At 42.6% G+C, this 26,386-nt stretch overlaps 1 protein-coding gene across 4 annotated transcripts in view; it reads right to left on the bottom strand.

The window, feature by feature from the left end:
* PSD3 (pleckstrin and Sec7 domain containing 3) overlaps nt 1-26,386 on the bottom strand; it is a 461,071-nt gene that overhangs the window by 329,043 nt on the left and 105,642 nt on the right. Inside the window, exon 1 of one of the 4 annotated variants that reach the window (XR_013998105.1) lies at nt 7,988-8,106. The exons of 2 other annotated variants lie outside the window; for them this stretch is intronic. Coding sequence is in view for 1 of the 2 variants with exons in the window: in XM_081127020.1 (XP_080983146.1) it covers nt 7,988-8,008 (21 nt within the window). In the remaining variant the exon portion in view is untranslated. Of the gene's footprint in view, nt 1-7,987; nt 8,111-26,386 lie in introns of those variants that run through there. One more of the 4 variants, XM_081127020.1, reaches the window with a different exon arrangement.

Genomic DNA, 26,386 nt, shown 5'->3' with positions numbered 1-26,386 from the left:
TAAAACTGTGCAGCCCCTGTGAAAAAAGTTGGCAATTCCTCCTAGTGTTAAACATACAGTTTCAATATGACCTGGCAATTCTACCCCAAGAGAAATGAAAGTATATATATCCCACAAAAACCTGTACATGAATGTTCATAACAGCATTCTTCCTAATAGCCAAAAATTAGAAACAACCCATCAACTGATGACTGGATAAACAAAACATGGCCTGTCATTCAACTGAATACTATTCAGCAATAAAAAGGAATGAAGTACTAATACATGCTACAAAATGGGCGAGCATTGAAAACATGATAAATGAAAGAAGCCAGTCACAAAAGGCCACACCTTGTATGATTCCATTTATATAATATGTGCAGAATAGATAAATCCAGGGAGACAAAAGGAGATTAGCGGTTGCCTGGGCCAGAGGATGGGAGCAATAGTGGGATTAGAGTGACAGCTAATTCGTCCAAAGTTCGTTGCGAGGGGATGAAGGTGCTCTAAGGCTGACTGTGATGATGAATGTGCAACTCTGTGAACATACCAAAAAATCAATGAATGTATACTTTAAATAGATGAGTTGTATGGTATGTAAATTTTATCTCAATAAAGTTGTTTTGAGAAAGAATCCCCTTCCCCCGCAAAAAATTCCATTTAACCTCCATGAACCTTAATTCATCCTCTGAAAATGGGGCTGCCACCTATCTTACCATTGTAAAGAACATATAAGATATAAATCCATGTATGTGTACACATGCACACACACACACACGCTTCACATAGTATTTCTGGCACATAATAGATACAGAACACATGCTATTCTCCAGCTCTCTCTCACCCCACATTTTTGCATTGTTATGTTTTGATATCATTGTGTCTTCACTACAAGCTACAAAGCTCAAAACTGGAATGTATTCAACAGCGGACTGAACATGAGAATTCTCTCAAGATTTCACAAATGCTAAACTCAAGGCTATTCCTATATGCCAGACCCTGGAGAAACCCCGGAGCCTGCAAATGTGGCTGTCTACCTCCCAGACTTGTCACTGAAAAGTATTTGGAGACAAAGAGTAAGATTTTTCTTTCTCTGTTCCTCCGTCTTGGTGTGTCCTCTATCTCTAAGCGTGATGCAGAACCCTGTAGTTTTAAAACCAGGCACACCCCTTGCCAATATTTATGCTATTCAGGCACCTTTCTCAGTCAGCTTTAACTACATTGAAAATCTCCTGGGCTTCCAAGACAGCTTTGCAGGGGTCCTAGGAAAGACCTTAGCCCTTAGCTATGCAGCGCTATCCACTGGGATACTCTTTTGTGACTCTGTGCAGATTCAAAGGGGCTTGAAGCTATAGAACTAACTAAGGTTGCAACAAAAAAAGGAGACTACAGCATTTTCACCATCTCTGTAAGTTCCCAAACAATTCGCAGCCATCTCTTGAACTGATATAACAATGGGTTCTCAGCCAGACACTCAAGTTTTTCTATTTTATCAGAAGTTTTCCTCCTTCTTGCTCAGTATTGTCAACTATGTGCTGTTTCACAATTCCTTTTTTTTTTTCTTTCAGAAGAGGTCCTAATGTCAAATACATTTTCTTTTTCCCTTCACTTGCAGTGATTTTTAAAAATATACCTTTATTGATTTCAGAGAGAGGGAGGGAGAGGGAGAGAGAGAGAAACATCAATGATGAGAGAGTCATTCATCGACTGCCTCCTGCGCACCCCCTACTGAGGATCGAAACCACAACCGGGGCATGTGCCCTGACCAGGAATCCAACCACAATCTCCTGGATCATAGGTCAATGCCCAACCGTTGAGCCATGCCAGCCAGGCCACTTGCAATGATTTTACCTGCTCTCATTTCCATTAAAATCACATGCCTCCACACACTCTCGCTGCTTTTGTACTTATCAGACATGATGGGTTAAATGTGTGCCAAACTCAAAATTTAGCAAAGCCCAGTCAGTAAACCCACCATACGCAACTAGATGGTCAAGTGGAAATGACTGCCCAGGACAGTCATCTATTAAAGCATTTTTGCTTTAGAGCTGTGCTGTCTAATATATTAGCCACTGGCCATGTGAGGCCACTGAAATTCATCAAAATTAAATAAAATTCAGTTCTTAAATCTCCCTATCCACTAAATGTGCTCTCAGTAGCTATCTGAGCCTACTGACTACCATACTGGACAGCACACATAAAGAATATTTCCATTGGAGCATAAAGTCCAATTGAGTAATATTGACTTAGAGAGTAAATTCATTGATTCTATGAAAGTTTGTAAGTTCAGAGTTCTTAGACACAGTAGTTTTAGTATTTATAGATCGTGAGGTTTATCTCTCAGAAGTATGATCCAAGTGCCTCTGAAAGTTCTTGGCAGATTTTCTTAGTGATTAGTGGGCAAAGTTTTTTGGAGCTTAACATAGAGGTTGGCACATGGTAAGTACTTAATATTTGCTGAGTGAATGATTGAAGAGCATATTAATGTCTGTGTGACAGTTTCTGCCCTGATTTACTTATAGATATTAGCTCAGGGAAAGTGATGGGATTTTTTTTTCTATGTGGGAGATTTGTATAGGGAGAAGTAAGCATAAGCAGGTGGGGTAGGAAGCTCGTGGACCCTTTAGAGCCATAAGAAATTAAGCTGAAAAACATAAACATCTGCCCTAAAGGAACTCAGATTCAAATGAAAAGTTTCAGACCCAAGGAAACATCTTGTTTCTTCAAGCACCCATCACTTATAGCTGTTAGAGCAGGGCTGGGCAATATCCAGCCCGCGGGCCACAATGGGCCTGTGAAATCATCCGGTCTGGCCCTGTCAAGGTCCTCACCAAAGAGAAGCCGTTCCAGCCATCACATTAGGGGTGAGTTAATTAAATGTTTGACCCAATATAGCAGGGCTAATTTTTAAGTTGATAATTTTGTATGGCCTTCGAATGGTGTTATAAATATCCAAATGGCCTCTGGCAGAAAAAAGGTTCCCCACCCCTGCTTTAGAGACATGAAGGGAAGGTCAAGGGGATGCTATGGAAGATCACAGAGCCTGCTGCCATTTCTCAGGATTTTCCCTGTGTAATTTTTGCTAGAGAAAAATATAATCACACAAAGGCAGCAATCAGCTTATTGCATTGTCTGTGCTGCTCATTCTGACACCTAGGTCTCTCCTTTCCTCAATGTCCTATGATTCAATCTATATTGTGCCTATCAAATAACTCCTCGGAAAATAAGTATTGTTGAAAACTAAAATTCAAAGAAGGGTGTCTGTTTTCATATCCAGAGAAAAGCAGTTCTACAGGCCCTTAACCAATAATCTCCTGGAAGCCCAACAAAAGGAGCTACAGATGCTTCTATTGAACTTTTTCTATGTCCCTTGTTCACAGACCAAACAGCCATAGGAAGAACCAGGCTGCTCCACTTCTATAATTCACGCTTCTTAGCAAAAGTCTGGGGACAGAAGGCAAGAGAAACAGGGAGCATCTGCCGCCTAATCTTCTTATGAATGCCCCCAGCTCATTCCCCATTCTCCTCATTGTTTCAGATTCCTTTTCTCAACAACCAAGTCCCAGATGGGGGTGGGTGGGAGGGGGGGGATGGACACAAGGAAAAGCAGCCTTCTCTATGTCAATAACTACAGTTGTAGAAAAGTCAAGATCACTTCTATGAGGTGATGTAATTAGAAGTAAAATAGGGGAGCCTTATGTTCAATTTTAAATTAATCTGCTTTATTCTGAATTCCAATTAATTATTTATAACTGTGTGGAAGTCCTTACATGTGGTCCTACCGTGATCCCTTTAGACACTACGTGTGTTTTTAAAAGAAAATTATACAAGTTCTATCTCTTGAGCCAAACAGCAATACTTGTCCCACTATTTAAGCCAACAGATAGATAAAGTAACAGTTGTTGATGAATTAGTCATTCAATTTCAAGACCCACAGAATCTAAATATTAGAACCAAAAAGCTCAGTTTCTGCAACACACAATGCTAACTCTGAGGGCATAAAAACAGAATGGTGGTTAAGGAAACAGAACTGCCAGAGTTTAAATCTCAGCTCTGCCGCATACTACCTATGTTATTTAACTTCTCCAGGCTTCAGAATGGAGATGACAGTGCTGACCTCATGGGGTTGTCATGGGGAATAGAGGGAGGTGATCTGTGTTAAAGCACATTAAGATCTCAATAAATATTAGGTGCGCTTGTAACAATGCATCATGCCTGAAAACATCACTTAAAACATTTTCCAAAAGTTGGGACTTAATATGAAGCTTAAAGGAAACTGCTTCCCAGACAACCCACATGAAAATACTATGTAAAAAAAGAACTCGAGGCTCAGGTTAGAATGTTCACCTTCCCACTAAATCCCAAACTATAATAGTGAACTTTTTAAAATATCCATGAACGTGTACAAATCATTCATCTCACTGATTTGTGGCCATAGAAAAGGAGTTTCAAACAAGATGACTGTTCACAGTTAAGCAGGCCCCTAGAAATAAGCGGTGAGCCTGGGCCAGGGCCTTGCTCTCATGTGGAGGAGGAGAGGAGCTGGTGACTTCTAACACCATCCAAGAGAGAAAATGCTCCACCACCTCTGTGCCCTGAAATGTCAACAAAGTCCCTGCCCGCTTGGCACCAATGGGCCCCAGTTTGTTGACCTTCTGGGCCCAGTGAAAAACAAAGACTGCAGGGACATGTGCTATTTTTATATAAATAAGATAGCATAAGCAAAGATTCCTTATTAATGATATGTCACGCCTTATTTTTGAATGAGGCATGGAAATCTGTTAATTTGGATTGAGGAATAACTTGTTAACTACATGCTGCAAATTACCCTCTTTCTCCACTATAACCTGCAACAGTGGCTGGCACTGCCTCTTGTCACTACAACGAACACTACTGATGTTGAAACATGTGAAAAATGTCCTTGGAAGATGGTCTTGTAACTCCGAAACACAGGAAAGGTACAAAGGCACACAGTCTCAAAAATAACGCCACCGCTGAAATTCTCTCCAGCAAATCTCCAAGCCTGCATACAATTATTATAAACAATGCAAGCTGTCCAGAGGTGGACACTCCAAGCAAACGCTCTGGAGAATTTAATCTGGTTTAACTGTAAGAGAACTCAGAAAGAAGTGAGAGGCACTACTCACAGTGAAAATGCCTCAACTGGTAGCAAAGGGAAGCCAAGGACAGCTATGCTTGGCCCAGACTGCAGGGGACCCTGGAATGTTGAGAACCCTTGAAGTAGCAGTGATTTTAGGTTAGACTGGACCCCAGCCTTCTGTGAGCCTGATTCACATCCTCAGATAAACAGATTTCGGTCACCTCCTGATTACCAGATTATTTTTCACAGGCTGCTTAAACCTCAATCATGTCTGAATTCATTTCTAAACATTGAGAAGGATCACATTCCATTACTCACCTCCTAATCCAACCCAAGCCCAAAGAAATGCTCTTTTCATAATTGCCAAATGACAGCATTACCTCAGGTAAACCTCAAACAAACCAGTCTGGAGGCCAAAGCACACACACGTAGCAACGTTCACACGGTTTTGCCTCAGCACTTCTTAACCAGACTGAGATCAGCCCCTTGCCACACTGGGGTCTTAGTTTATGAATAATGTGACAGATGACTCTAGAATTTCTGAAGGAAAAATAAATCACCTCTAAAAGTAATGATGCCTTGGATGTATTTTTGTATGTAATGCCAGGCTAAATCCCACTCACATATTTCCCATCGGGGTTAGCAAACAAATATATCAAGGTTTTAGAAAGCACATAGAGCCATTCATGGAAAGCATCTCCAAATTTTCCTTTTTCAATGAGCTGATTTTCTATCTCACCTCACTTTTATTTCCAAATCCCCAAGACTGACTAGCCCACAATGATTTCCAAGGTATCCCATGTTTTTAATTGCTAGTATTTAAGCAAAATTGAACCTCTTGAGTACAATGCGCATCGTAAAGTATATATTATTCTTTGGCCTCAAAGAAAGTGAACGGTGCCAACAAAACTTTTCTTAAAGCCAACCCACATTCAGATTTACGAATCAAGCTTCTTATGCTTGCATTTTTTTAAAAAAACATTCAACTATGGAATTTCACCTTAAAATAAGGTTATTTTAGCTTTGCAGCTTTAATCACTCTCCCACGTTCAATGGCCAGGAAAAGAGCCCTGATGTGTTCACAGAACGTACAAACTGAGAGATATTCAGAATGTGAAGTTAAGAGTACATCCTTGAATAAGTAATGCATATACATGTTTAGGCATGAAACCATAAAATGCTAGAGCTTGAAGGCACTGAGAGAGGATCTACCCAATTTCCTCATCCTGTAGAGGAGAAAGTTTTAGCTGCAGATGTTACATGATTTGCCCAGGAGAGTGGCAAAAACTCACCCAGTCAGTGATAAAACCTATAAGCCAGGTATCCTACCTACTAGTCCAAGTGCTTTCCATGGTACCACTCTGCTCCTTTTCACACAAAAAGCATATATTAATGAAATATCTAACAAACGAGACAAAAATCAGACAGGGTAAGGGCAAAAGTAGGTTTACAGTTGTTTGTACAGAAAATAATACAATAATTAATAAATGCGAATACAAGAATAAACTCTGTTTTGCATACTCACAACGGTAAACCTACTTTTGCCCCACCCTGTAGATTTGAAACATGATTTGTGGGTGGATATAAGAAAGCTGTAGAAGGACATGCATCAAGCCACTAAAAATTGGTTGGGAAGGTGTACATTTATTTTGCATTGCTTTGCTGGTTCTGTTGAGTATGTTGCATTTTTAAGGGCCAAAGTGGAATTTACTGACTTTTTGCAAGAATATCTCTTGATTTGTAAATGATGATAACGTATTTCTTGGAAGAGGAAAGAGCATTTCCTTTCCTTTTCCAGGGAACATCCTCCTCCTATTCCCCAAAAGCCAGCCAAACCCTCCCCTTCAATGTCCAGCTCAACTGCCAGCTCCTCTCAGAGGACTTCCAAGCCCTTAGGCCAGACAGAGCCTCTCCTTCCTCTGGGTTCCTCCATCATAACCTTTGCAGAAGTCTCTCCTACTAGGAAGCCAGCTCCTTGACAGCAGAAATTCTGTCTCACTCGCCTGGCTATTGGGCTTTGCAAAGTCCTTTGCACAGACTATATTCAATTACGGTTAATGAACTGAAGCATTTGCTCCCAGAATCCCACTTAGTCATTTTCCAGGTCTCCCCCTTCCCCACACCACCTGGACCGGCTCAAGAGTTACTCGGGAGTGGACATCCTGGATCCCACTGTCGGGCAGCCCAGGCTCGGGAACGTGAAATCGCCGTGCCCACTACAGCCTCTGCCCGCTTACAGGGTGTTAAACATCCTTTAACACCCAGGGGAGCGGTGAAACTGAACATTTTTATTATTTAGGTCGTCGACAACATTCTGCAGCACGTTCTCTAAGCGTTCATCTGTGTGATTTTTTTAAAATCTCTGAACTTCATTTGCCGGAACGTATACAGCCGAAAACAGCGGATAACGTGCGATGCGTATGAAAGGGAAGGAAACGTCTTTTTAGCGACTTTGGATATTAGACAGAATAATCTTCCGTTGTCGCTCAAGGCAAGTTTGTGGATTTTATCCTGCTGACAGAGAAACGTGATAGTCCCCAAATACAAGAGCTGGCCTGGCGGAGTGAAATCGGCACATCGGGTCCTCTAAAGCTGCCCTGCTTTTGATCATTAAGCAAGAGCGAGTGCTCGGGCTTTTCGTCCGAGTCTCAGGTTCTCAAAGCGGAGGGTTGAATTAAAACCCCCAAACCTTAACACCCACAAAGTTGACCCCTCTGGGCTCCTCACAAACACAAAAGAAAGAGCAAAAGGAAAATCGCTACCAGATCCTGACGTTAAGGCACAAACACAAGTGGCCCAGGGACCCTGGAGAACTGAGGAGCGACAAAGCCAACCAAACCCCGACCCGGCCCGGACGGCGAGCCCCGCGCAGCCCCACGCGCCCGCGGCCCCGGTCCCGAGCCTCACCGCGGCGCTCCTTCCTTCCATCTTCCATCGCCTGCGCCCGACCCGCCGCCGGGCCGGGGAGCCTCGGGACGCGCCTGCGGGCGGGCGGGCGGCGGGCGCAACGCGCTCCTGCTCGGGCTCCGGGCGGCCGAGGGGCGGCGGCGCGCACCCTAGCGGAGGCTGCCCGCGGGCCCCCCGCGGTGTCCGGCACAGGCGGCGGGCGGGGTGGGCGGGGCTGCGCCCGGAGGCGGGGAAGGGGAGGCGGGGCCCCGGGGGGCAGGGGCAGAGGGGAGCAGAGGGGAGCAGAGGAGGGTGGGGGCGAGGAGGAGGCGGAGGGGGACCAGTGGGGGCGAGTGGGGTGAGAGAGGGTGGGAGGGGGCGGAGGAGACGCTGAGCTCCCCCGGGGGTGGGGGCTGGAGGGCGGGGTGAAGTAGGAAAGAGAGGGGGTGGGAGGGTAGGAAGGGCTGGGAGCGGAGCGGAGGGGGAGGAGCCCCGGGAAGGGAGGAGGCGAAGGTGAGCGGGTGGAGGGGGTGGTGCCCCGGGGGAAGGGGGACGGAGGAGGTGGGAGGGGGAAGGAAGGGGTGGGAGAGGCGTGGGGAGGGCGGAGCCCCGGAGCGGGACGGGGCGGGGCCGGGGGAGGCGGGGCGGGGGGCGGCGGGCTGGGCAGCGGCGGAGGGGGCGGGGAGGCCGAGCGGGCCCTCGACCGCCTCCGGGCGGCACGCGCTCCCCCTCCGCCCCGCGGAAACCTGCCTGTTGCTTTGTCTTGTTCCCAGATTTCCCACCCAGGGCAAAGTGAGAGGCCCTTTCAACGGCGTTTCCTCTGAAGAAGGGCCGTGGAAGGGGAGCCGCAAGTTGGGCACCATCCCGCAGGGCCCGGGACGAACGCCCCGCGTCCCTCAGGGGTCCGGGGCCGCGAGGAGGGGCCTCCTGGGTCCGTGCTCTGCCTGGCCTCCTTCGGGAGCTCCGCGGGCGGCCCGTGCACGCTCCAGTACCCTGGGGGCGCGCCCGCCGGGAGCGCCCGCGTCCGCAGCCGCGCCGCAGCCCTGTCCCCAGACTGCCCCACACCGAGTACGCGCCGCGGCACAGCGCGCCTCAAAACCATTTTCAATCAGAAGTGCCGCAGACCGGCAGCTTTTTCCCTCTTCCCCGTGACTGGTCTGGAAGGGCAGGGCGCCCTCCTCTGGCAAAGGGATCGGGACGCCGGAAAACCACCCCGTGTGAGGTCTGTTGCCGTCAAAGCGCGCTTCACCTTCAAGTTCAGGGTTTACCAGATCTACGCGCCTGGAGGTCGAGCTGCATGTGGTCAGTTGCATGGTGCTTACGGTACATTTATGTTACACTTTTGATGTCACAAAGACGAGTCTTCCTTTTTGTGACCAATAGAAGATGCCCAAACAAAGGGAAGTGACCAAATGCCCAAGCTTTGAGTTGGGGATGGAGAGTCGAATTTCTTGATGGCCCAAGGAACCAGCCCACCAAGACTGGAAGGAGGCAGGGAGGCAGAGGAGTCCCTGATTTTTGCTTTGACTGCCCCATTGGTATGGAGGAATTTATACAAATCCATTCCAGCTTCTGAGAAGTGATCTCAGTCCATGCACCCCCTGCTAGAGCAGCAGTTTGGTCAGATGTGTAGTTTTTAAAGCACCCTAGTTACTTGGGTGTATTTCTCCTTTATGGATCCTACCTTCACCCTTATAGAAACACCCCGAGAAGACAATCCGTGTGTGCCTATTCCCAATAAACTTCGGCCTTGTTTGAACTTGGGGGTCTCATGATTTTGTTGGCAAGGAATCAGCAGTAAGAACAGGTAGGAAAATAGTTGCTACCTGGGACCTGACCACTGGCCTGGTGATCTTTAATTGGAAAAGTAACCAATATATCATAAAAGTCAAGGATTTTAAGCTGACTAAAATTATACCAACTATTCCCATACATAACTTCATATAGGAGGCAGAGGGCACCTAGATTTACATGAGTTTACTAGCTAAGTGACCTGGGAATAGATACTTCTAATCCGAGCCTCTGTTTCCTCAATTATAAAATGAGGATAATGGTAACTCGCAGAATTGCCATTAGCATAGCAAGTTGTGTTATACAGAGCACTTGGTCCATACATAGTAAAGATTCAATAAAGGGGCATTTCAAAAGTTAAGCAAGCAACAGAATGTTTTCCCATTTTCGTCGCAAAGGAAATGTATTTTATGTATAAATATTGTTAGGCTTTTTAAGATATTGAAAATAGAGTAAGAATTCCCATTTCTGCTAATCTAGCCCCCTTCCAGGTACCCAGTTCAAATGATCACAATAGTGCTCAAGTTCAGTGTCAGCATACATAAACGTCCACCTTGGTAAAAGGAAGGAGGCACACAGGCTAGCTGAACAGCAGCCTCTAAAAGAGGCATGGGCTGATCCATATGTATTCAGTACTATATTCATCCCACACTCTTACCATGAGCCTAGTGTACGTGGTGTGGAAAGAAAAACTATAGGCAAGATGTCAGATACTGGAGGTGGAAAGAAGAAATGAAAGCGAAGTTAAAATCCTCTCAGGAATTACTCATGCATACAGTTAACCTTTACTATTTCTAAAAGCCATTTTAAAATAAATTATGGGATATTTATTTTGTTGGTACAAAACTGAATATTTATTTCAAACAAGAAAAACATTTCAAATACAAATTAATAAAAGTTGACAAATTCCACACATATTAACTCCAGAAAACACACACATTTTTATTGACTGCCTTCAAAATATTTTTATTAACCTCCTAAAATACCTCTATAGTACTTTCCCCCAGTGTGTCTTGGCTGCATACTCTTGATCACTCCTTTGGAGTAGTTTTTTTTTAAAAACAGCTTTATTGAGATATAATTCACATACCAAAAACTCACTCACTTGAAGGGAACAATTCAGTTGTTCTTGTGCAATCATCACCAGTTTTAGAAAATTTTATCCCCGAAAAACCCTATACTCTTAGCAGTCACTCCTGTTTTCCCTCAACCCTTTCAGCCCCTGGCAACCACTAATCTACTTTCTGTCTCTATAGATTTTTCTGCACATTTCATATAAATAGAATCATACACTATGTGGTCTTTTGTGACTGGTTTCTTTCATTTGCCATGTTTTCAGTGTTCGTCCATGTGCAGCATGTATCAAAACTCTGTTCCTTTTTATTGCCAAATAATATTCCACCGTATGGGTAGGCCACATTTTATTGATGGACATTTGGGTTCTTTCCACTATTTGACTTTTATGAATAATGCTGCTATAGGTGTTCATACACAAGTTTTTTTCATGAACATTTTGGATGTTATATTTCCATTTCTCTTCAGTAAATACCTATAGTAGCATTTGTGGACCATAAGTAACTCTATCTAACTTTACTGCCAAACTATGTTCCATAGTTGCTGCACCATTTTATATTTCCATCGACAATAGGTTCCAATTTCTCCACATGCTAACCAACACTTATTACTGTCTATTTTTTATTATAGCCATCATAGTGGGTGTAAGGTGGTAGAATGATTCTGTAATATCATTGTGGGCACAACAGAAAGGTAGTCTTTTCTCTAGCATGGTTAATCAAAGGTGGTTGTTTTTAGTTATTGACATTTGAGAAAAGTTTCTGTCTCACATTCATTATTGAAGATAACATTTGTTGTCAAATTTGGGAAGACTTCTCAAGTTTCTTTCATATGTGAACTGTAGGATTTCAGGACACTTCAGGGCTTTCTATGCAATGATTAATATTCAGTGCTCAAAATTGAAACTCATTAACTCATTTTTATTAATAGTGTGAGTTTTGTCCTGTCATAGGTATCAGTTATTTCATATCAAAAAAGCAAAAGGAAAATGTTTTCTTTTGTTCTGTGGTTCACATTTCATTATTTAATTTCTCAGACAATCCAAGGTCTTAGAATATGCATTTTTTAAAGTTTTTATTTGAAATACAAAGAGAACTCTAAACTTAAGAGCATTTTCAATTAGAAGGGCTCTTATGTGTGCTTCGGTGCGTAAATAGGATGCTTTATAAATCGTATACCGACTACACACAGTTAATACACTAGAGTACATTACATCTTATTGTTGTATTTCTAGCTTCTAGCACTGTGCCTGGTCTATAGTAGGGGCTCAATAAACAATAGGTTGAAAATTGGCATTATTTAAGGTGGAAATATTCAACATAAATATACAATAAATTTTCAGCTTATATGTACAACAATCTAAAATCATGTACTAGAATTTCAGAAGCCCAAGGTGAAACTAAGAGGACATAGCATCTGACCCTGCTGAAGACTGAGGGAATGCTGGATGGATAAGAGGACTGGGAGACAAGAAGCAGAGAGAAAAGTGTGGTTAGCGTGCTTAGGTGACTGAAAAGAGCAGAGGAGTGGGGAAAGAGAGGGGAGGAAGTGCATGCCACCTGCCTTGTGGCAAGTGCACGGGAAATGTTAGAGGATGATCTGAGGCAGAGGGTGGACTCAGCTCGCCTTTTTCCCCATGACCCAAATAAGTTAGCCTAAGTCTGGTAAGAATAATAAGAATAATATACACAAATAATAAAAGTTTCAGCTTATTTTTATTTTTTTTCATTCATTCATGTGACAAACATTTAATGAACATTTACTATGTGCTTGGTGCAGTTTACTGACTGCAGGAGTAAATAACACATCCCAGTCCTCATGGAGCTTAGAGTCTAATGAGCTTGGGGAGACAGAAAATAAGCAAGATAAGTTAATATATATGATGTTTTATAGTAATAAGTGTTTTAGAGAAAACCCTTAGCTGGAAGTGTGCAGTGGGAAAGAGAGGATGGGAGAATCCTCCCTTCTTGCAGCCAGCTGCAACCCAGCTGGACACCTCCTGTTCCTGCCGAGTCTCTCTAGCCCACCCTACTGGATAGAGCCCAGAGAGTAGACGGCAGTCCGACTCTGGGGCGCATGGCCCACATCTAGATCACAAGAAACACTCACTTGTCCTTTCCTTCAGGCTCTCTGGAAGTTCAGGCTAATCCCAACCACCTCACATGAGGTTTGGCACATAGGAGGCACTGAATAAATAACAAATGTGCAAAGCAAAGCAATAGCTTTGGTCCAAAGATACCATATGATTGTACTGGTTTATTTTTTTGAGAATATAAAGCTTTTCAGTACAGGAATATATCCTAACAACCATTAAAAACAAAAACCAAATCTTTACATAGGTACATAGATAGCTACAGATGCTTTTCTGGTTCACACTTGAAAACCTATCTGCACCAGGACATGCTTTACCAAAATAATTGCTGAAAATATTTGAGAAAAAGTCCCTATTTCCCTCAAAAAACAAATCATTTTTTCAGTATTATTCAACGAATGAAAAGGAATTGTTTCAAAAGCAGCATTGAAGGGGGATTCCATATAAAAACATTTCTCTGCTGAAATAAGCAGTTCACTTATAATGTTTTCCCAGAGTAGAAATGACCTATGGAAATTACCAATGACTGGGTGTGTTTGAATTATAAATGTACCCTGGCGTCTCTCCAAGAAGACATTATAGCAGAGTAACACCGCTGCTCTGCAGTGAGTGATGATTGGAGACAATGAAGAAGGGGGGGGGCTGCCTGAATGTTGACCAGGAGTCAGGAGACAGAGTCCCAGCTCGCTCACTTGTCAACCATGAGATGAGACCTGCTTGTTCTTAGGCCTTTATTTCTTTTTCTATGGATGGGAAAGATTGGCCTTCCCCCTTGCAAAAGTCCAGCATTCTGTGGTATAAAGAACTTTCCATCAAAAGCAGTCTTTATTTTCACAATTCTCAGTTTTTTGGCAAGTCTTTAGTGACAATGGCAACTCCCAGAAGCTGAATCTCTCAGTGTTTTGAATTGGGATCCCAAGCAACCCAGATTAGACAGCACTCTCCAGAGGGCAAAGCCCACACCTTATTTATTTATATTTACTTTTTATCTCCAGCACAGGGTGTATTGCCTAGCACAGAGGAGCTGCTCAACAAATGTTCATTGACTGCATGAATGAAGGAATGAATTGAATGAATTCTCCTTATTTTGGGAGGGAATAGCATGTTGTTTAAGAATTCCTCTGATTTCAGTGGCTCTACAGAGAAATATTGGTAAACACTGTTAATAAAGTAGGTAGGAGGGCTTAGAGCGGAACTCTCATCACACATGTACTATAAACTCTTACACTTGAAAATTTCTGTAAATGTGTCTATGAAAGGAGAGAAATCTCTCAGTTCTCTCTCCGTTTCCCATTACTTTCATTCCAAAAAGGTGACAAGTTCCTAGGGCTGAATTCTGACAGAGTGACTCATTTTGAGTCACTTCCCTTCTAAGTTCTATGAGCCCAGGTATTTTGGTCTATTGATTAATATAGAGCTACCTTAAGGATCCTGGAGAAAATAACTCTTTCCTTCTAAATCAATTTTATTAAGGTATAATTTACATACTATAAAACTCACCAATTTTAAGCGTTGTTATATTGTGATTTATAATGAGAAATGTATATTTGGTCTTTGTCCCCATTCTTGGCACACAGCTCTTAAATCCTTGAAATTTCCTAAAAGATGAGAGCATAAAATTGTCTTTTGTTATGTTAATGTGGTGGCTTTTGGACAGCACCCGAGGATGGGGGCCAGCTGCCAGGAGAACCTGTATTGTGTTTAAAGGGTTGGAACTTTCAGCCTCACCCCCAGGACCTCCAGGAAGGGGATAGGGGCTGGAGGCCAGTGATTTAATCAGTTGTTCCTGTGTAATGACACCTCCATAAAAACCCAAAGGGACAGGGTTCAGAGAGCTTCTGGGTTGGGGAACAAAAGAAGGTTCAGGGAGACTGGCATGTTCAGAGACGGCATGGAAGCTCCTTGCCCTTTCCCCACTCCTCGCCCTATGCATCTCTTCCATCTGGTTGTCCCTGAGTTAATTCTTTTATAATACACCAATAATCTAGTAAGTAAATTGTTTCTTGGAATTCTATAAGCTGCTCTAGCAAATAATTGAACCTGAGGAGGAGGTTGTGGGAACCCCCAATTTATAGCCTGTCTGTCAAAAGCCCAGGGGACAACCTGGACTTGTGATTCTTAAGTGGGTGGATTGGGGGTGGGGCAGTTTTGCCCTTAGTCCCTTAAGGACTGAGGACCTGTGGAACCTGATGCTACCTCCAGGTAGATAGTGTCAGAATTGATTTGAATTGTAGGACAAACTAGCTGGTGTCAAATGCTTTTTCTGCATCTATTGAGATATCCATATGATTTTTCTTTCTTATGCTATAATTTTGGTGAATTAGATTGATTTATTTTTCAATGTTAAACCAACATTCCAGAGATAAATCTCATTTGACCATGTTATATTATTGTATTAGTCTGCTAAAGCAGCCATAACAGAATACTCAGTGGCTTAAACAATAGGAATTTATTTTCTCAAGTTCTGGAGGTTAGAAGGCCAAGATCAAGGTTGGTTTTTAATGAGACCTCTTTTCTTGGCTAGCAATCACCTTCTTGCTGTGATCCCACGTGGTCTTTCCTCTGTGTGTGCACACTCCTGATGTCTCTTCCTGTCTTACAAGGATACCCCTTAGTCCTACTGGAACAGGGCCCCACCCTTATTTACCTCCTTAATTTAACCTTAATTACCTCCTTAAAGTCCTTATCTCCAAATACAGATATATTGGGGTTTAGGGCTTCAAAATATGGGTTTTTTTCAGGGGTATCAAATTCAGTTCAAAAAAATTTACATTTTATATGTTGCTGGATTCAATTTGCTAATTGTTTTTACTATTATTGCATCTATGTTTATGAAGGATATTGGTCTGTAGTTCTCTTTCTTGTAATGTCATCTTTCTTGTTTGAGTATCAAAATAATGCTGGCCTCATAAAATGAATTAGGAAGTGTTTTCTCCTCTCCTACTTTCTAAAAGAGTTTGTGCAGAATCAGTATGATTTCTTTCTTAAGTGTTTGGTATAATTTACCTGTGATACTATGTAGACTTGAAGTTTTCTTGTGAGAACATTTTAAATTACAGATTCAACGTATTTTTATTCGGTTACCTATTTCTTCTGGGGTGAGCTTCTAAAGAATTTGTCCATTTCATTTATGTTGTCAAAATTATTGGGATAAAGTTTTTCATATTATTTTCTTGTTATCTTTTTTATGTCTTTATGATCTCTAGCAATGTTTTCTCTTTCGTTCTTGATATTGGTCACTTGTGTCTTCTATTTTTTTTTTTTTTCCTCATTAGTTTAGCTAGAGGCTTGTCAATGTTGTTGATTTCAAAGAATCAACATTTTCATTTCATTGATTGTCTCTTTTGGTTTTTGTATCCTGTTTTATTGATTTCTGTTCTTACTGTTATTGTTTCCATCCTTTTATTAACTTTGGATTCAATTTGCTTTTCTTTTTCTAGCTTCTTAAGGTTGCAGCTTAGAAAGAGTTTCAGCTTAAGCCAATGGCAAAGGAAAGAGAGTATTATAAGTAAGTTTAGGCTGTAAAAGGTAGGAGGTGGGCATCCAGGCAAACATATGAAGCCACTATCTGACAGAATATCTCTAGATTCTGTAAATACTCCCCCAACACACACACGCACACGCACGCACACTCACGCACATTCTGCAGAATGATGCACTTTCTCCCTTCTCAGCATTTATGCTTTCCACCCCCATTTCAACTTTGTTTCTAACCTTCTACCACTCTTTCATTTCCAAATCACCCAAAAGAGAAGAAACTCAGCATGGGAAGTGTCACAACCTCAGAGGAGCACCCTAATTTGCGCTACGGAAAGTGTACTTGGATAAGCCGCTTTCTCCTTCAGGTCCCTTTCCTTCAATTCATTGCTGTAAAATACTACGGCAGAAACAATCCTATGTGTTCACCACGCCATTCCGGTGTTGTCCTAGGCACATTAGAAAGATACATTTCCTAGACCAGATGCATCTAGGTGGGGCTGTGTTACTAGCTCTGGTCAATGGAATGTCACCAGAAGTAATACACGCCACTTCAAGGCCTGGCACCTAAAATCTCCAAGAGATCCTTCATGTTCTCTTATCTGTTTACTGCAGAGCTGCCAGTGCCCAGAGCAAGCAGAACGTTCACCAACACACATTCTGTGAAGTAAGCAAAAAATAAATTTCTATTGTGTTAGGCTACTGACATTTACGAGGTTTTCTATTAGAGCAAGAACATTACTTCATTGACAAATACCTATCCCAAGCCACACACAATCAAGTACCAATATAAAGCATGTTATTTTGAAAGCTGTAAGACAATCCTGTTGTTCAAAAATATGTGAATCATATATCCTTATTATCAGTTATCAGTTTAGTCACATTTGCCACACCACTTTTTGGAGAAAAATCACGACAGGGATCAGAGAAGTAATATAACAAATTTAAAGTCATTCTTTTCTCTACTCTGTGGAATTGACCTTTGTTTTTTGACACAGTAAAGTCAAGAACAATCTGAAAAAATACTAAACACATATATAGGTGAGAACCTCTATTTAGTTAACAGACAGAAACAAATCTATCATCAGAAAGCTAAGGAACATTCAAAGGGACGTTAGAGATTATCTAACTCAATCTCTTTATTTTACAGATGAACAAACCCCTTTTGTAGACTCTTGGCAAAAGTTGCAAGCTAATCATAATATTTTACTTTAATAATGTCCTAATTGGACATATCCCATGATCTGCTCTATTTTGGAGAGATGATTGCCTTCCTAGAGGAGTCCCTCCTGCCATTCAGCATGACTTGGAATGGGATGCTCAGGGCACTGGATACCTGGAGGGAGGGGACCAACAGAGGATGCCAACCTGAAGCCAAAGTCTATCCGGTCATTTTACTCCAATCACTGTCCTTATTTGTGAAATGAGTTACAAATAAAAATGCTTTTACCTTTTATAGAAGACATTAAGATTTGTAAAACAATTTTTATTTAAAAAAAAAAAATCAACATTTAATCCTCTTACACTACCCCCAAACACACATGCGTGCGCGCACACACACACACACACACACACACAATTATAAATGAGATTTGGTTTATCCTTTTTGTTTATATGTTAAATATAATATTTAGAAACAAAGTTAAAGAACAAGTTAATTTTGTAATTTAAGCCATATTGATCTGATACTGATTTTTTTCGGGTAAGAAAATATTTTCATGAAATATTAGTAATTCGTAGTTGATGGACATTCAACGTTAATGTCAGAGTGTAGAACTTGCTTCTCTTTTGTTGTGACTATAAGTTGAATACACCCATATTTTGCTAAAGGACATCAGAAACTGTTAACACTAACAAGGAGGGCTATTTAATGCTAACGCGTCCTTTGGTGAAAATGCCACATAGATGTTGCATACATGAAAACAATAGTGACATATCTTCAAGTCGATTTTGTTCCAAAAAAAAAAAGACTTTTATGTAATTTTAAAAGCTATTTAATAGACAGAGATAACAATCTTCATACTTTGGGGTACTTTTGGATATGAGACTGTTTTCTCCTTAATTTGTTTCCTTCGTGGTTTGCTATGGAAAGTGCCCCTACCGGACATACTAGTTTACACTGCCTCTGCTGCTGCAGAGCTTCTAGTAAATGATTGATTTTGGAATGGCTATCAGCGAAAGGACGTTTTTCTTTCCTCTTGTGCTGCCTCTTTTGTTCTGAAAATCCTAATGTTTATTCTCTCTGAAGCACAGTATTTCTGCTGGTTGAAGGACCTCTGCGGATGTAAGGCTGGAAGGTAGGGATGCGGGCGGCTTTGTAACCCCCCTTTCTTCCTTCCTTCCTTCCTTCCTTCCTTTCTTTCTTTCTTTCTTTCTTTCTTTCTTTCTTTCTTTCTTTCTTTCTTTCTTTCTTTCTTTCTTTCTTTCTTTCTTTCTTTCTTTCTCTTTCTCTCTCTCTCTCTCTCTCTCTTCTTTCTCACTCAGGCTCTTCTCTGCCGTGTCCCTTCTGCCCGTGGACTGTTTGCACCCAGCCCCTCACCCTCACCTTGGTTACCACCCCGGGATCCCTTTTCCCCTTTCCTTTCCCTCGGCTCCCCCCGGCCTCCTTCAAGGCTCTTCTTAGTCAGCCCCGGTTATTCTGGCCATCGTCATAGTGACAGCCACACTCCCAGGAGCAGCCTCAGGAGCAGTTGGGCCAGGCCTAACACCACGCCCGCAAGAAAAGCCTGTCAATGTGTGAATTTCAGCAGCTCTGGCCAGACATTTAGCAACTGGGCCAGAACTGTCACCATACAGGGTTGTTACAGCGAAAGAAAGAAAAAATGAGAAAAGCGTTTCTTTTTCTCCTGAGAAAGAAGTCCCCATTATTTAAAACCTAGATTGGTTCATTGCCTGCTCATGGATAGAGGAGGTAAGCGACAAGGTAAAGATAGAGGTAAATATTTAGGGAAATGCAACTATAGGCAGAGAACATTCTGGAAGTTAAGGGGATAATTTGTAATTTTAGGACACGCTGAGCCACAGACTTAGGGAAACGAGTTGGAAAAAAATCTCCATTTGTAAAGGATCCAAGGAGTCTCAGAGGAAAACCTAGCAGAGACTAGATAGTCAAAAGTAGTGGGTGTTTTTTTCTAGAGTTAAGGTTAGTTCAGGGCAAAAGTATCAAAGAGAAGTTTGCTCCATATAATAACATTTAACCAATAATACTACGTCATGAACATAGGTCCCCCAGATGTCACATTAATAACGAGAACTCAGTGTCGAAAATGTTGAAGGATGAACACAGATGTCCTTTCTCCTCTGCCCAGCCCCCCCGCAACACACACAAAAGGTCCCTGGAATCAGGTAGACCTGGAAATCATCTATTTCAACCTTACCACCAAAGCAGGAAGCCCTTAGACAGTATTTTTAAGAGGTGACCGGCCAGTTTCTGCTTCATTACTTCCCGTGACAGAGGGGTGAGTCATTACCTCACAAAGCAGCCCATTCCATTTTTAACAACCTTTTAAAGGAAAATCCTCCACTAATAAAGAACCAACAGCCATGCACTATTTACTCGCAGGAGTCGTAGGCCTGAGCGGCTCGCAGTGCATTAGCTTGATGTCCCCTCATGACCCCACGTGACAGGCTTCGCGCAGGAAGCCCGACCTACAGGAGGGACAGGCTCTGAGTCTGGGCCCCGTCTGTTAGACTCCAGAGCATTCCCCATGACCTCTATGTCACTAGGCCGCAGATCACACTTGCCTCCTCGTAGCTTCCACGTTCACTCTGGTCTGGACCCCAGAGGACAAACCACTCGAACTCCCATTCCAGAAACCATTCAGACACTGAATGGTGGTAACTGTGTCACCTCCCCACCTGCCCCCACCCCCCAACTCCTCTCTTCACTGTTAATTCAACGGAAATTTTTAGAAGCCTCTTTCAATTCTGATGACCATCTTCTCAGGATGGTACCCAAGGACAAACACAATAGATAAGCTACAGTAATAATTATAGATCAATTTTCATTTTTGGCTATCAGATTCAGTAAAGGAAAATATTTTATGGGTAACAAACATAAAAATTATCTTTATAAATATTTGCCATTGCATGTATATATTTATGTATACTTGCAAACCTTTTCATTACTAACATAGTAATTATTATTCTAAACACATTATAGTGCTACATAATGATGATTTATTGCCCAAACTGAATTATATTTCAGGAGCTAAGAACGAATTTGATGGGTGCAACCATTTTTGTATATCTCTACTTACTACCATGGCAACCAATTAGAGTAAGTTTGTCTAATTAATTAGTTGTTAGTAAAGCAGTATGAAAATGAAAATTGCTATTAATAGATGCACAGTGTTTAGTATTACTGCTAATGTTATTATCATAAATGGTAAAGTGTTTATGGCCAGAACAGACCAATTCATTTTTCATTAACAGTAATAATTTCATTGTTGAATTCGAAAGAGGGTTTTTAAAAACTTGTATTGCCTTTTAAAAAAATGTCTAGGTTTTCTTTTATGCTTCTCTTGGCCAAATCTTCACTGACTCACATTATATACTCAGACAGAAGAGAAAATTAATGCATATACTAGTAATAAAGTTTCCTAATTAAAAAAAAAAAGAGCATCTTCTGATGGTCAAATACCACTGAGCTGTACAAAGATATGGAGATTGCCAAGAGTGCAGAGCTGGAGGAATCACTGCACCATCTACCAGGAACTATCTCCTTTTGCTGACTCAAATTGTGGAAGGCAGTTAGACAGACATGAGCAGAGCAAGGACAGTGGGCCAGGTACAGAAGGTCACCAGGGTGGAAAGCCCTGGGTGCCAAGCAAAGGACAACTGTAGGGTGGGACCTTGCCCCTAGGGTGACCTTTTGTCCCCTGGCATTTCACTGGTCATGCGGTTTGGCCCCCCTGACCTTTTCTCTCTAGATATAACATCTAGGCTTCAGCTGTATTTCAGCTCCAGGCCCAGACAAGCAGCAAAACCAGGTAACTCACCCCGTGGCTGACCTCAGGACCAGTTGCATTGGATTATGACCCCCTTCCCTGATGCTAACCAAAGAGACCTAGACCCTGAAAGGACACATGTGGAAAGCTGTAGATTAATCTATTGAGCTCTTTCCCTGGGACCTCCCCTGAAATCTCTACCCTTAAATCTCTTAAAACAGAGGACCCAGAGCTCTCCCTCCAGAGCAGCCAGCACCTTTCCCTTTCCTCTCTCCTTCGACCTCCCCAACCCCTTCTCCCAGGCACATTACTATTACCTTCCTTACTCCTAAGTTCCTAGGGCCCTTCCTTTGCCTGTATAACTTGTTTCCTAAACCCATATCTTCTATGAATTACTTCTTCCACCTCTGCGATTTTATAAATAAATGTTCTCTTATAATTTGAGTCTTGGCTCTGAATTCTTTCCTAGCCAGAACACAAGTACTGAGTTGCTGAACCCAGGTCTGGTCTGACCCCACTGGTTTAACACTTGGTTCTGTTCTTGCTTCCCACACATTTCCAGAAATGGCACAAAGGGTTGTTTTTGGGGAACCTTAGATTCTCCCCAAATTTTTTCAACCTCCCCTAACTTCCCCAGCGCTTATGCAATCAAAGTGAAAACACCTGCTTGCCATGCAGATGCAGATCCATGACAAGTTTCCCAGCCTTGCCCTCCAAACAGATGGGCCCCAAGTCTGTCCTAGGTTGAAATTCTGGAGCTGTCGCTGCTCCATTCCTACCTGCCTCTGGTCATGACCTCTCAAGTCTGCAGGAAGATCTTGTAGCTGAGCTTCTATCAAGGAATTTAGAACTGGGAAAACCTCCGAGAGGCCCTCTAATCCAGCTCCCTGAATTCTAACAGGTAAGGTATTTTACAGGTGAGGAAACACAAAGTTCAGAGTTAGCTGAACTCACAGAGGGTTGAGCTGGGCTGACCTGGGCTGGGTTGGACTTTATCTGAATTGTGGTAGGGTTATATGGCTGGAGTTGGAAGTCTTATCCACAGGTAGACTGAGAATATCTTTGGCTATCTTCTCTTAGACCAGATTCATGAAACTCTGGCTGGGTCCATTTAAATGGATTAAACATACAATCTCATTGCCAGTAATTTAATGTCCTCCCTTACCTGACAGCAATGAGTATGCTCAGGCCCTGGGTCCTCTTTAGATAGCAGCTCACCCCAATACCTGCACAGGGCCAGAACAAACCAATGGTGTGAAGGACAAATATTATTTTGATATTTCCCTTCCTCTGAATACCCTGTGCTTTCATGTTGTAAATCTCTAGGACTAACCCTTTTTAGCAAAGTCTTACACTCTTTAACTTCCCCTGTGCTCCACTCCATCCCATCACACATTAGAATTTACCTATCCTTGTGGTAATCCTATGTGACTACCAAAGGACCCTATGGATGAGGCATTACCAATATCTCCATTCCCAACTTAGGCATTTGTGGTTTAAAAGAACCCTTCAGTCCTATAAGCCTAACAAGTGATTGAAAGCGGCAATTTCAAGGCCTATGGCATATCTGTGGGAGAACTTTCTGTGCTGAAGAATCTAACCTGAGGAAGAAAGGTCTGGTTTAAAAGATACCAAATGAGATGCTGTTCAAATATAGTTTCTATACAACTGCCTGCTGGAGATGCCTGGAGGAAATTCAGGTAACTCTGGGTCAGATGGCTTTCAGGTGTCTTCCAGTCCTGAGATTTTAAAAAGATTGTGTTGAATCAATGGCAACTTGACTCACTGTTGATCGATGGCAACTTGGAGAGGCTTTCTCATAGCATGCTGTGGGACTCTATCCTTAGTCTCTGCTGTGCTTACCAAACTGTAACACTTCAGAATGTTGGAATTATCAGCCAACCTGTGGCACTGTAAGAAAGAGGGACTTAAAAGCTCTCAACAAGCTGATGCTGTGGATCTAACAAGGCGATATTGGAAAGTTTCTCTTTATCAAAATATTCATATCTCTTCTCTATAATCCGTTTTGTGCTTCTATCTCAAACTTCATCTTCTCTTCCCTAAAACTAAGCCCTATGCCTAAATTTGTGATCCTTTTTTCTTTTTTTATAGGATTTTGTTCACACAAGAGAAGTCTTCCCTTGACCCTGTTAATCTCCCAAATTTGTATCTTATCTTTCTTCTTCCTTTATATTCCAAACTTTTACCAAGAGAAATGATAGCTAAATTTATTGAGCAGGTCCTAGGTGTCAGGTGCTGGGTTAAGCAACTTCAGTGGAGTCTTGCACTCATTTCTCATAACTTTTATGTGATGTATATTAAGTTTATCCTTATTTAATACACGAGGCAAGGAGGCTTAGAGAAATTAAAAATCTTGCCCAAGGACATACAGTAAATGCTAAAGTCTGGATCCAAATCTGGGAAGTATAACTCCAGAGCTCTCAAGCACTGAGCACCTCACCCTCAATCCCAGCAATCTGACCTTTCTTCCCACACCGCTGACACTGCCTCTCCCCTGCCTAGTCTTCACCCTACTGCACCTTCCCTCAGTTGACCTTCTTTCTCCCTTGACTTCATGAGACCACATGGGTCTTTTTTGCTCTGCAAACTTCTTCCATCTGCAAAGGTTGTGGCCTTTGCCCACCCCACCCCCTTTTTTTCTCTTCCTTTAGTTTTTAAAAAAATCCTCACCTGAGGATATGATTTTGAGAGAGAGAGAGAGAGAGAGAGAAACATTGATTGGTTGCCTCCCATATAAACCCTGACTAGGAATTCAACCTGCAACCTAGGTATGTTCCTTTCGGGTGTGCCAGGAAGGGGCTTGTAGGTCTCAGTGTCCTGTCCATGACCCCGACCATGATGGTAACCTTATGTAATGATGATCCAGCATGATGCAACTGCGCATGCGACATTAGCGAATTGCTTGCTATAGTCTATATAACCAGCACTGTACACAATAAAGGTGGAATCGTTCTCTCGATGTCGGCTCCGCAGGCCTTCTTTACGCTAGGGACCTTGCCTCTAAAACACCCATTGCAGCCTCCCTCGCCCGACAGTTCCCTGACCAGGAATTGAACCCACAACCTTTTGGTGTATAGGATGACTCTCCAACCAACTGAGCCACCTGGTCAGGTCTCTTCCTTTTCTTATTTTTTCCTTTTTATCTTCCCTGGACAATCTCATCCTTTCTCACAGTTTGTTGCAAAATCAGTGCAGGTACCTGAGCCCATTTCTGAGTTTTACCCCTAACAGTGTTTGACATCGGAATCTGAATGTTCCAGTGACACCTCAGCTCAGCATGTTCAAAGCTGAATTTGTCATCTTTCTTCCACCATTTCATCTCTACCTCAATCTCATCTCCTTCTGCTGACTCAAATTGTGGTAAGCAGTTAGACAGACATGAGCAGAGCAAGGGTGGTAGGCCAAGTACAGAAGGTCACCAGGGTGGAAATCCCCAGGTGCCTAGCAAAGGACAACTGTAGGGTGGGACTTTGTCCCCAGGTGACCTTTCTCCTCCTAGCATATCGCTGATTTTGCAGTTTGGCCCCCCTGACCATTCTTCCCTAGAGATAACATCTAGGCCTCAGTTGCATTTCAGCTCCAGGCCCAGAAAAGCAGCAAAACCAGACAAGTGACCCCATGGCTGACCTCAGGACTAGCTGCAATGGGTTATGACCCCTTGCCCTGGTGCCGACTAATCTATCATTGGAGACCTAGACCCTGAAAGGACACACCTGGAAAGCTGCTGAATAATCTATTGGGATCTTCCCCTGGGTCCTTCCCCCAAATCTCCACCCTTAAAACCTTTAGGACGAAGGAGGACCCAGTGTGTGCTCCCTGTCAGGAGCACTCCTATGCCTTTCCCTTGCCCCCTCCTCTCTCCAGGCCAATTACCATTATGTACCTACCTCACTCCCAAGCTCCTAGGGCCCTTTCTTTGCCTCTATAACTTGTTTCCTCAGCCCATTTCTTTTATGAATTGCTTCTTCCACCACTGTGATTTTAAAAATAAATGTTCTCTTGTAATTTGAGTCTTGACTCTCAATTCTTTCCTAGCCAGAACTCAAGTACTGAGGTTGCTAAACCCAGGTCCAGTGTGACCCCACTGGTGGTTTAACACCTGGTGCCATTCTCACCGCCCACAACAAAATGAGATGGTGTGATATCATGGAAAGAACACAAGCCAGGGAAATCAGAAGACATGGATGCAATCCTTGACATACTGGCTGTATGACCTTGAGGTCATCATTCAACCCTATCTCCAGAGTAAGATGGTAGACTGAATGATATTAGATGACTTCCAAATCTATGTTCCTAATCTCTTGACATCCCACTTCCATTATTCTTTCAATTACCCAGGGGTGGAATCTTAGAGTCATCTTTCTCTTCACATAAATTCAGTGTTGAAACAGAAAGGACTTTTTCTAATAATTCATTTATTCATCTAGCAGCATACTTGTAGAATACCTACTATGTGACAATGCTGGAAGACATAGTAGAGAATGAAAGAGAAAAGTCCCTACGTCATGGAGCTTACAGTCTAGTGGGGCAGGCTAACAATAAATATCTGCACAAATAAACATATTAAATAAGAGAAAGGAGCAAAAAGAGCTATGAAGTAAAATTAAGCAGGTCAAAGGTTTGTGAGTAACTTGGTGGGGAGATCTATTTTAGTTAGGGTGGTCTGAGGAGGTGATATTTGAGCACTGATCTGACTGAATGAGGGAATGTGCCAAACAAATTGCATGGGAAGAGGTTTTCAGGCACAGGAAGCCGCGTGCAGAGGTCATGAACTAGAAACAGCAAGAAGACCACGAGGTCAGTCAGTGCAGAGCACTTAAGGAGAGGGGCAGGAGATGTAGGCTGAAAGCCGGGTCATTGGACCTCAAGGCCATGGTAAGAGTTTGGATTCAAATTTTAAGTGTGATGGGAATACCTTAGAGGATTTTAAGCTTGAAAATAACTGGGCCTGATCACATTTTTAAAAGATCACTTGCTGCTGTGTGGAGAATAGGTCATGGAGATTGGGGCAGGACA

This window comes from Miniopterus schreibersii, assembly GCF_964146895.1.
Source record: "Miniopterus schreibersii genome assembly, chromosome: 2".
Lineage (NCBI taxonomy): Eukaryota > Metazoa > Chordata > Mammalia > Chiroptera > Miniopteridae > Miniopterus > Miniopterus schreibersii.
This window is presented reverse-complemented; position numbering and strand designations above follow the sequence as displayed.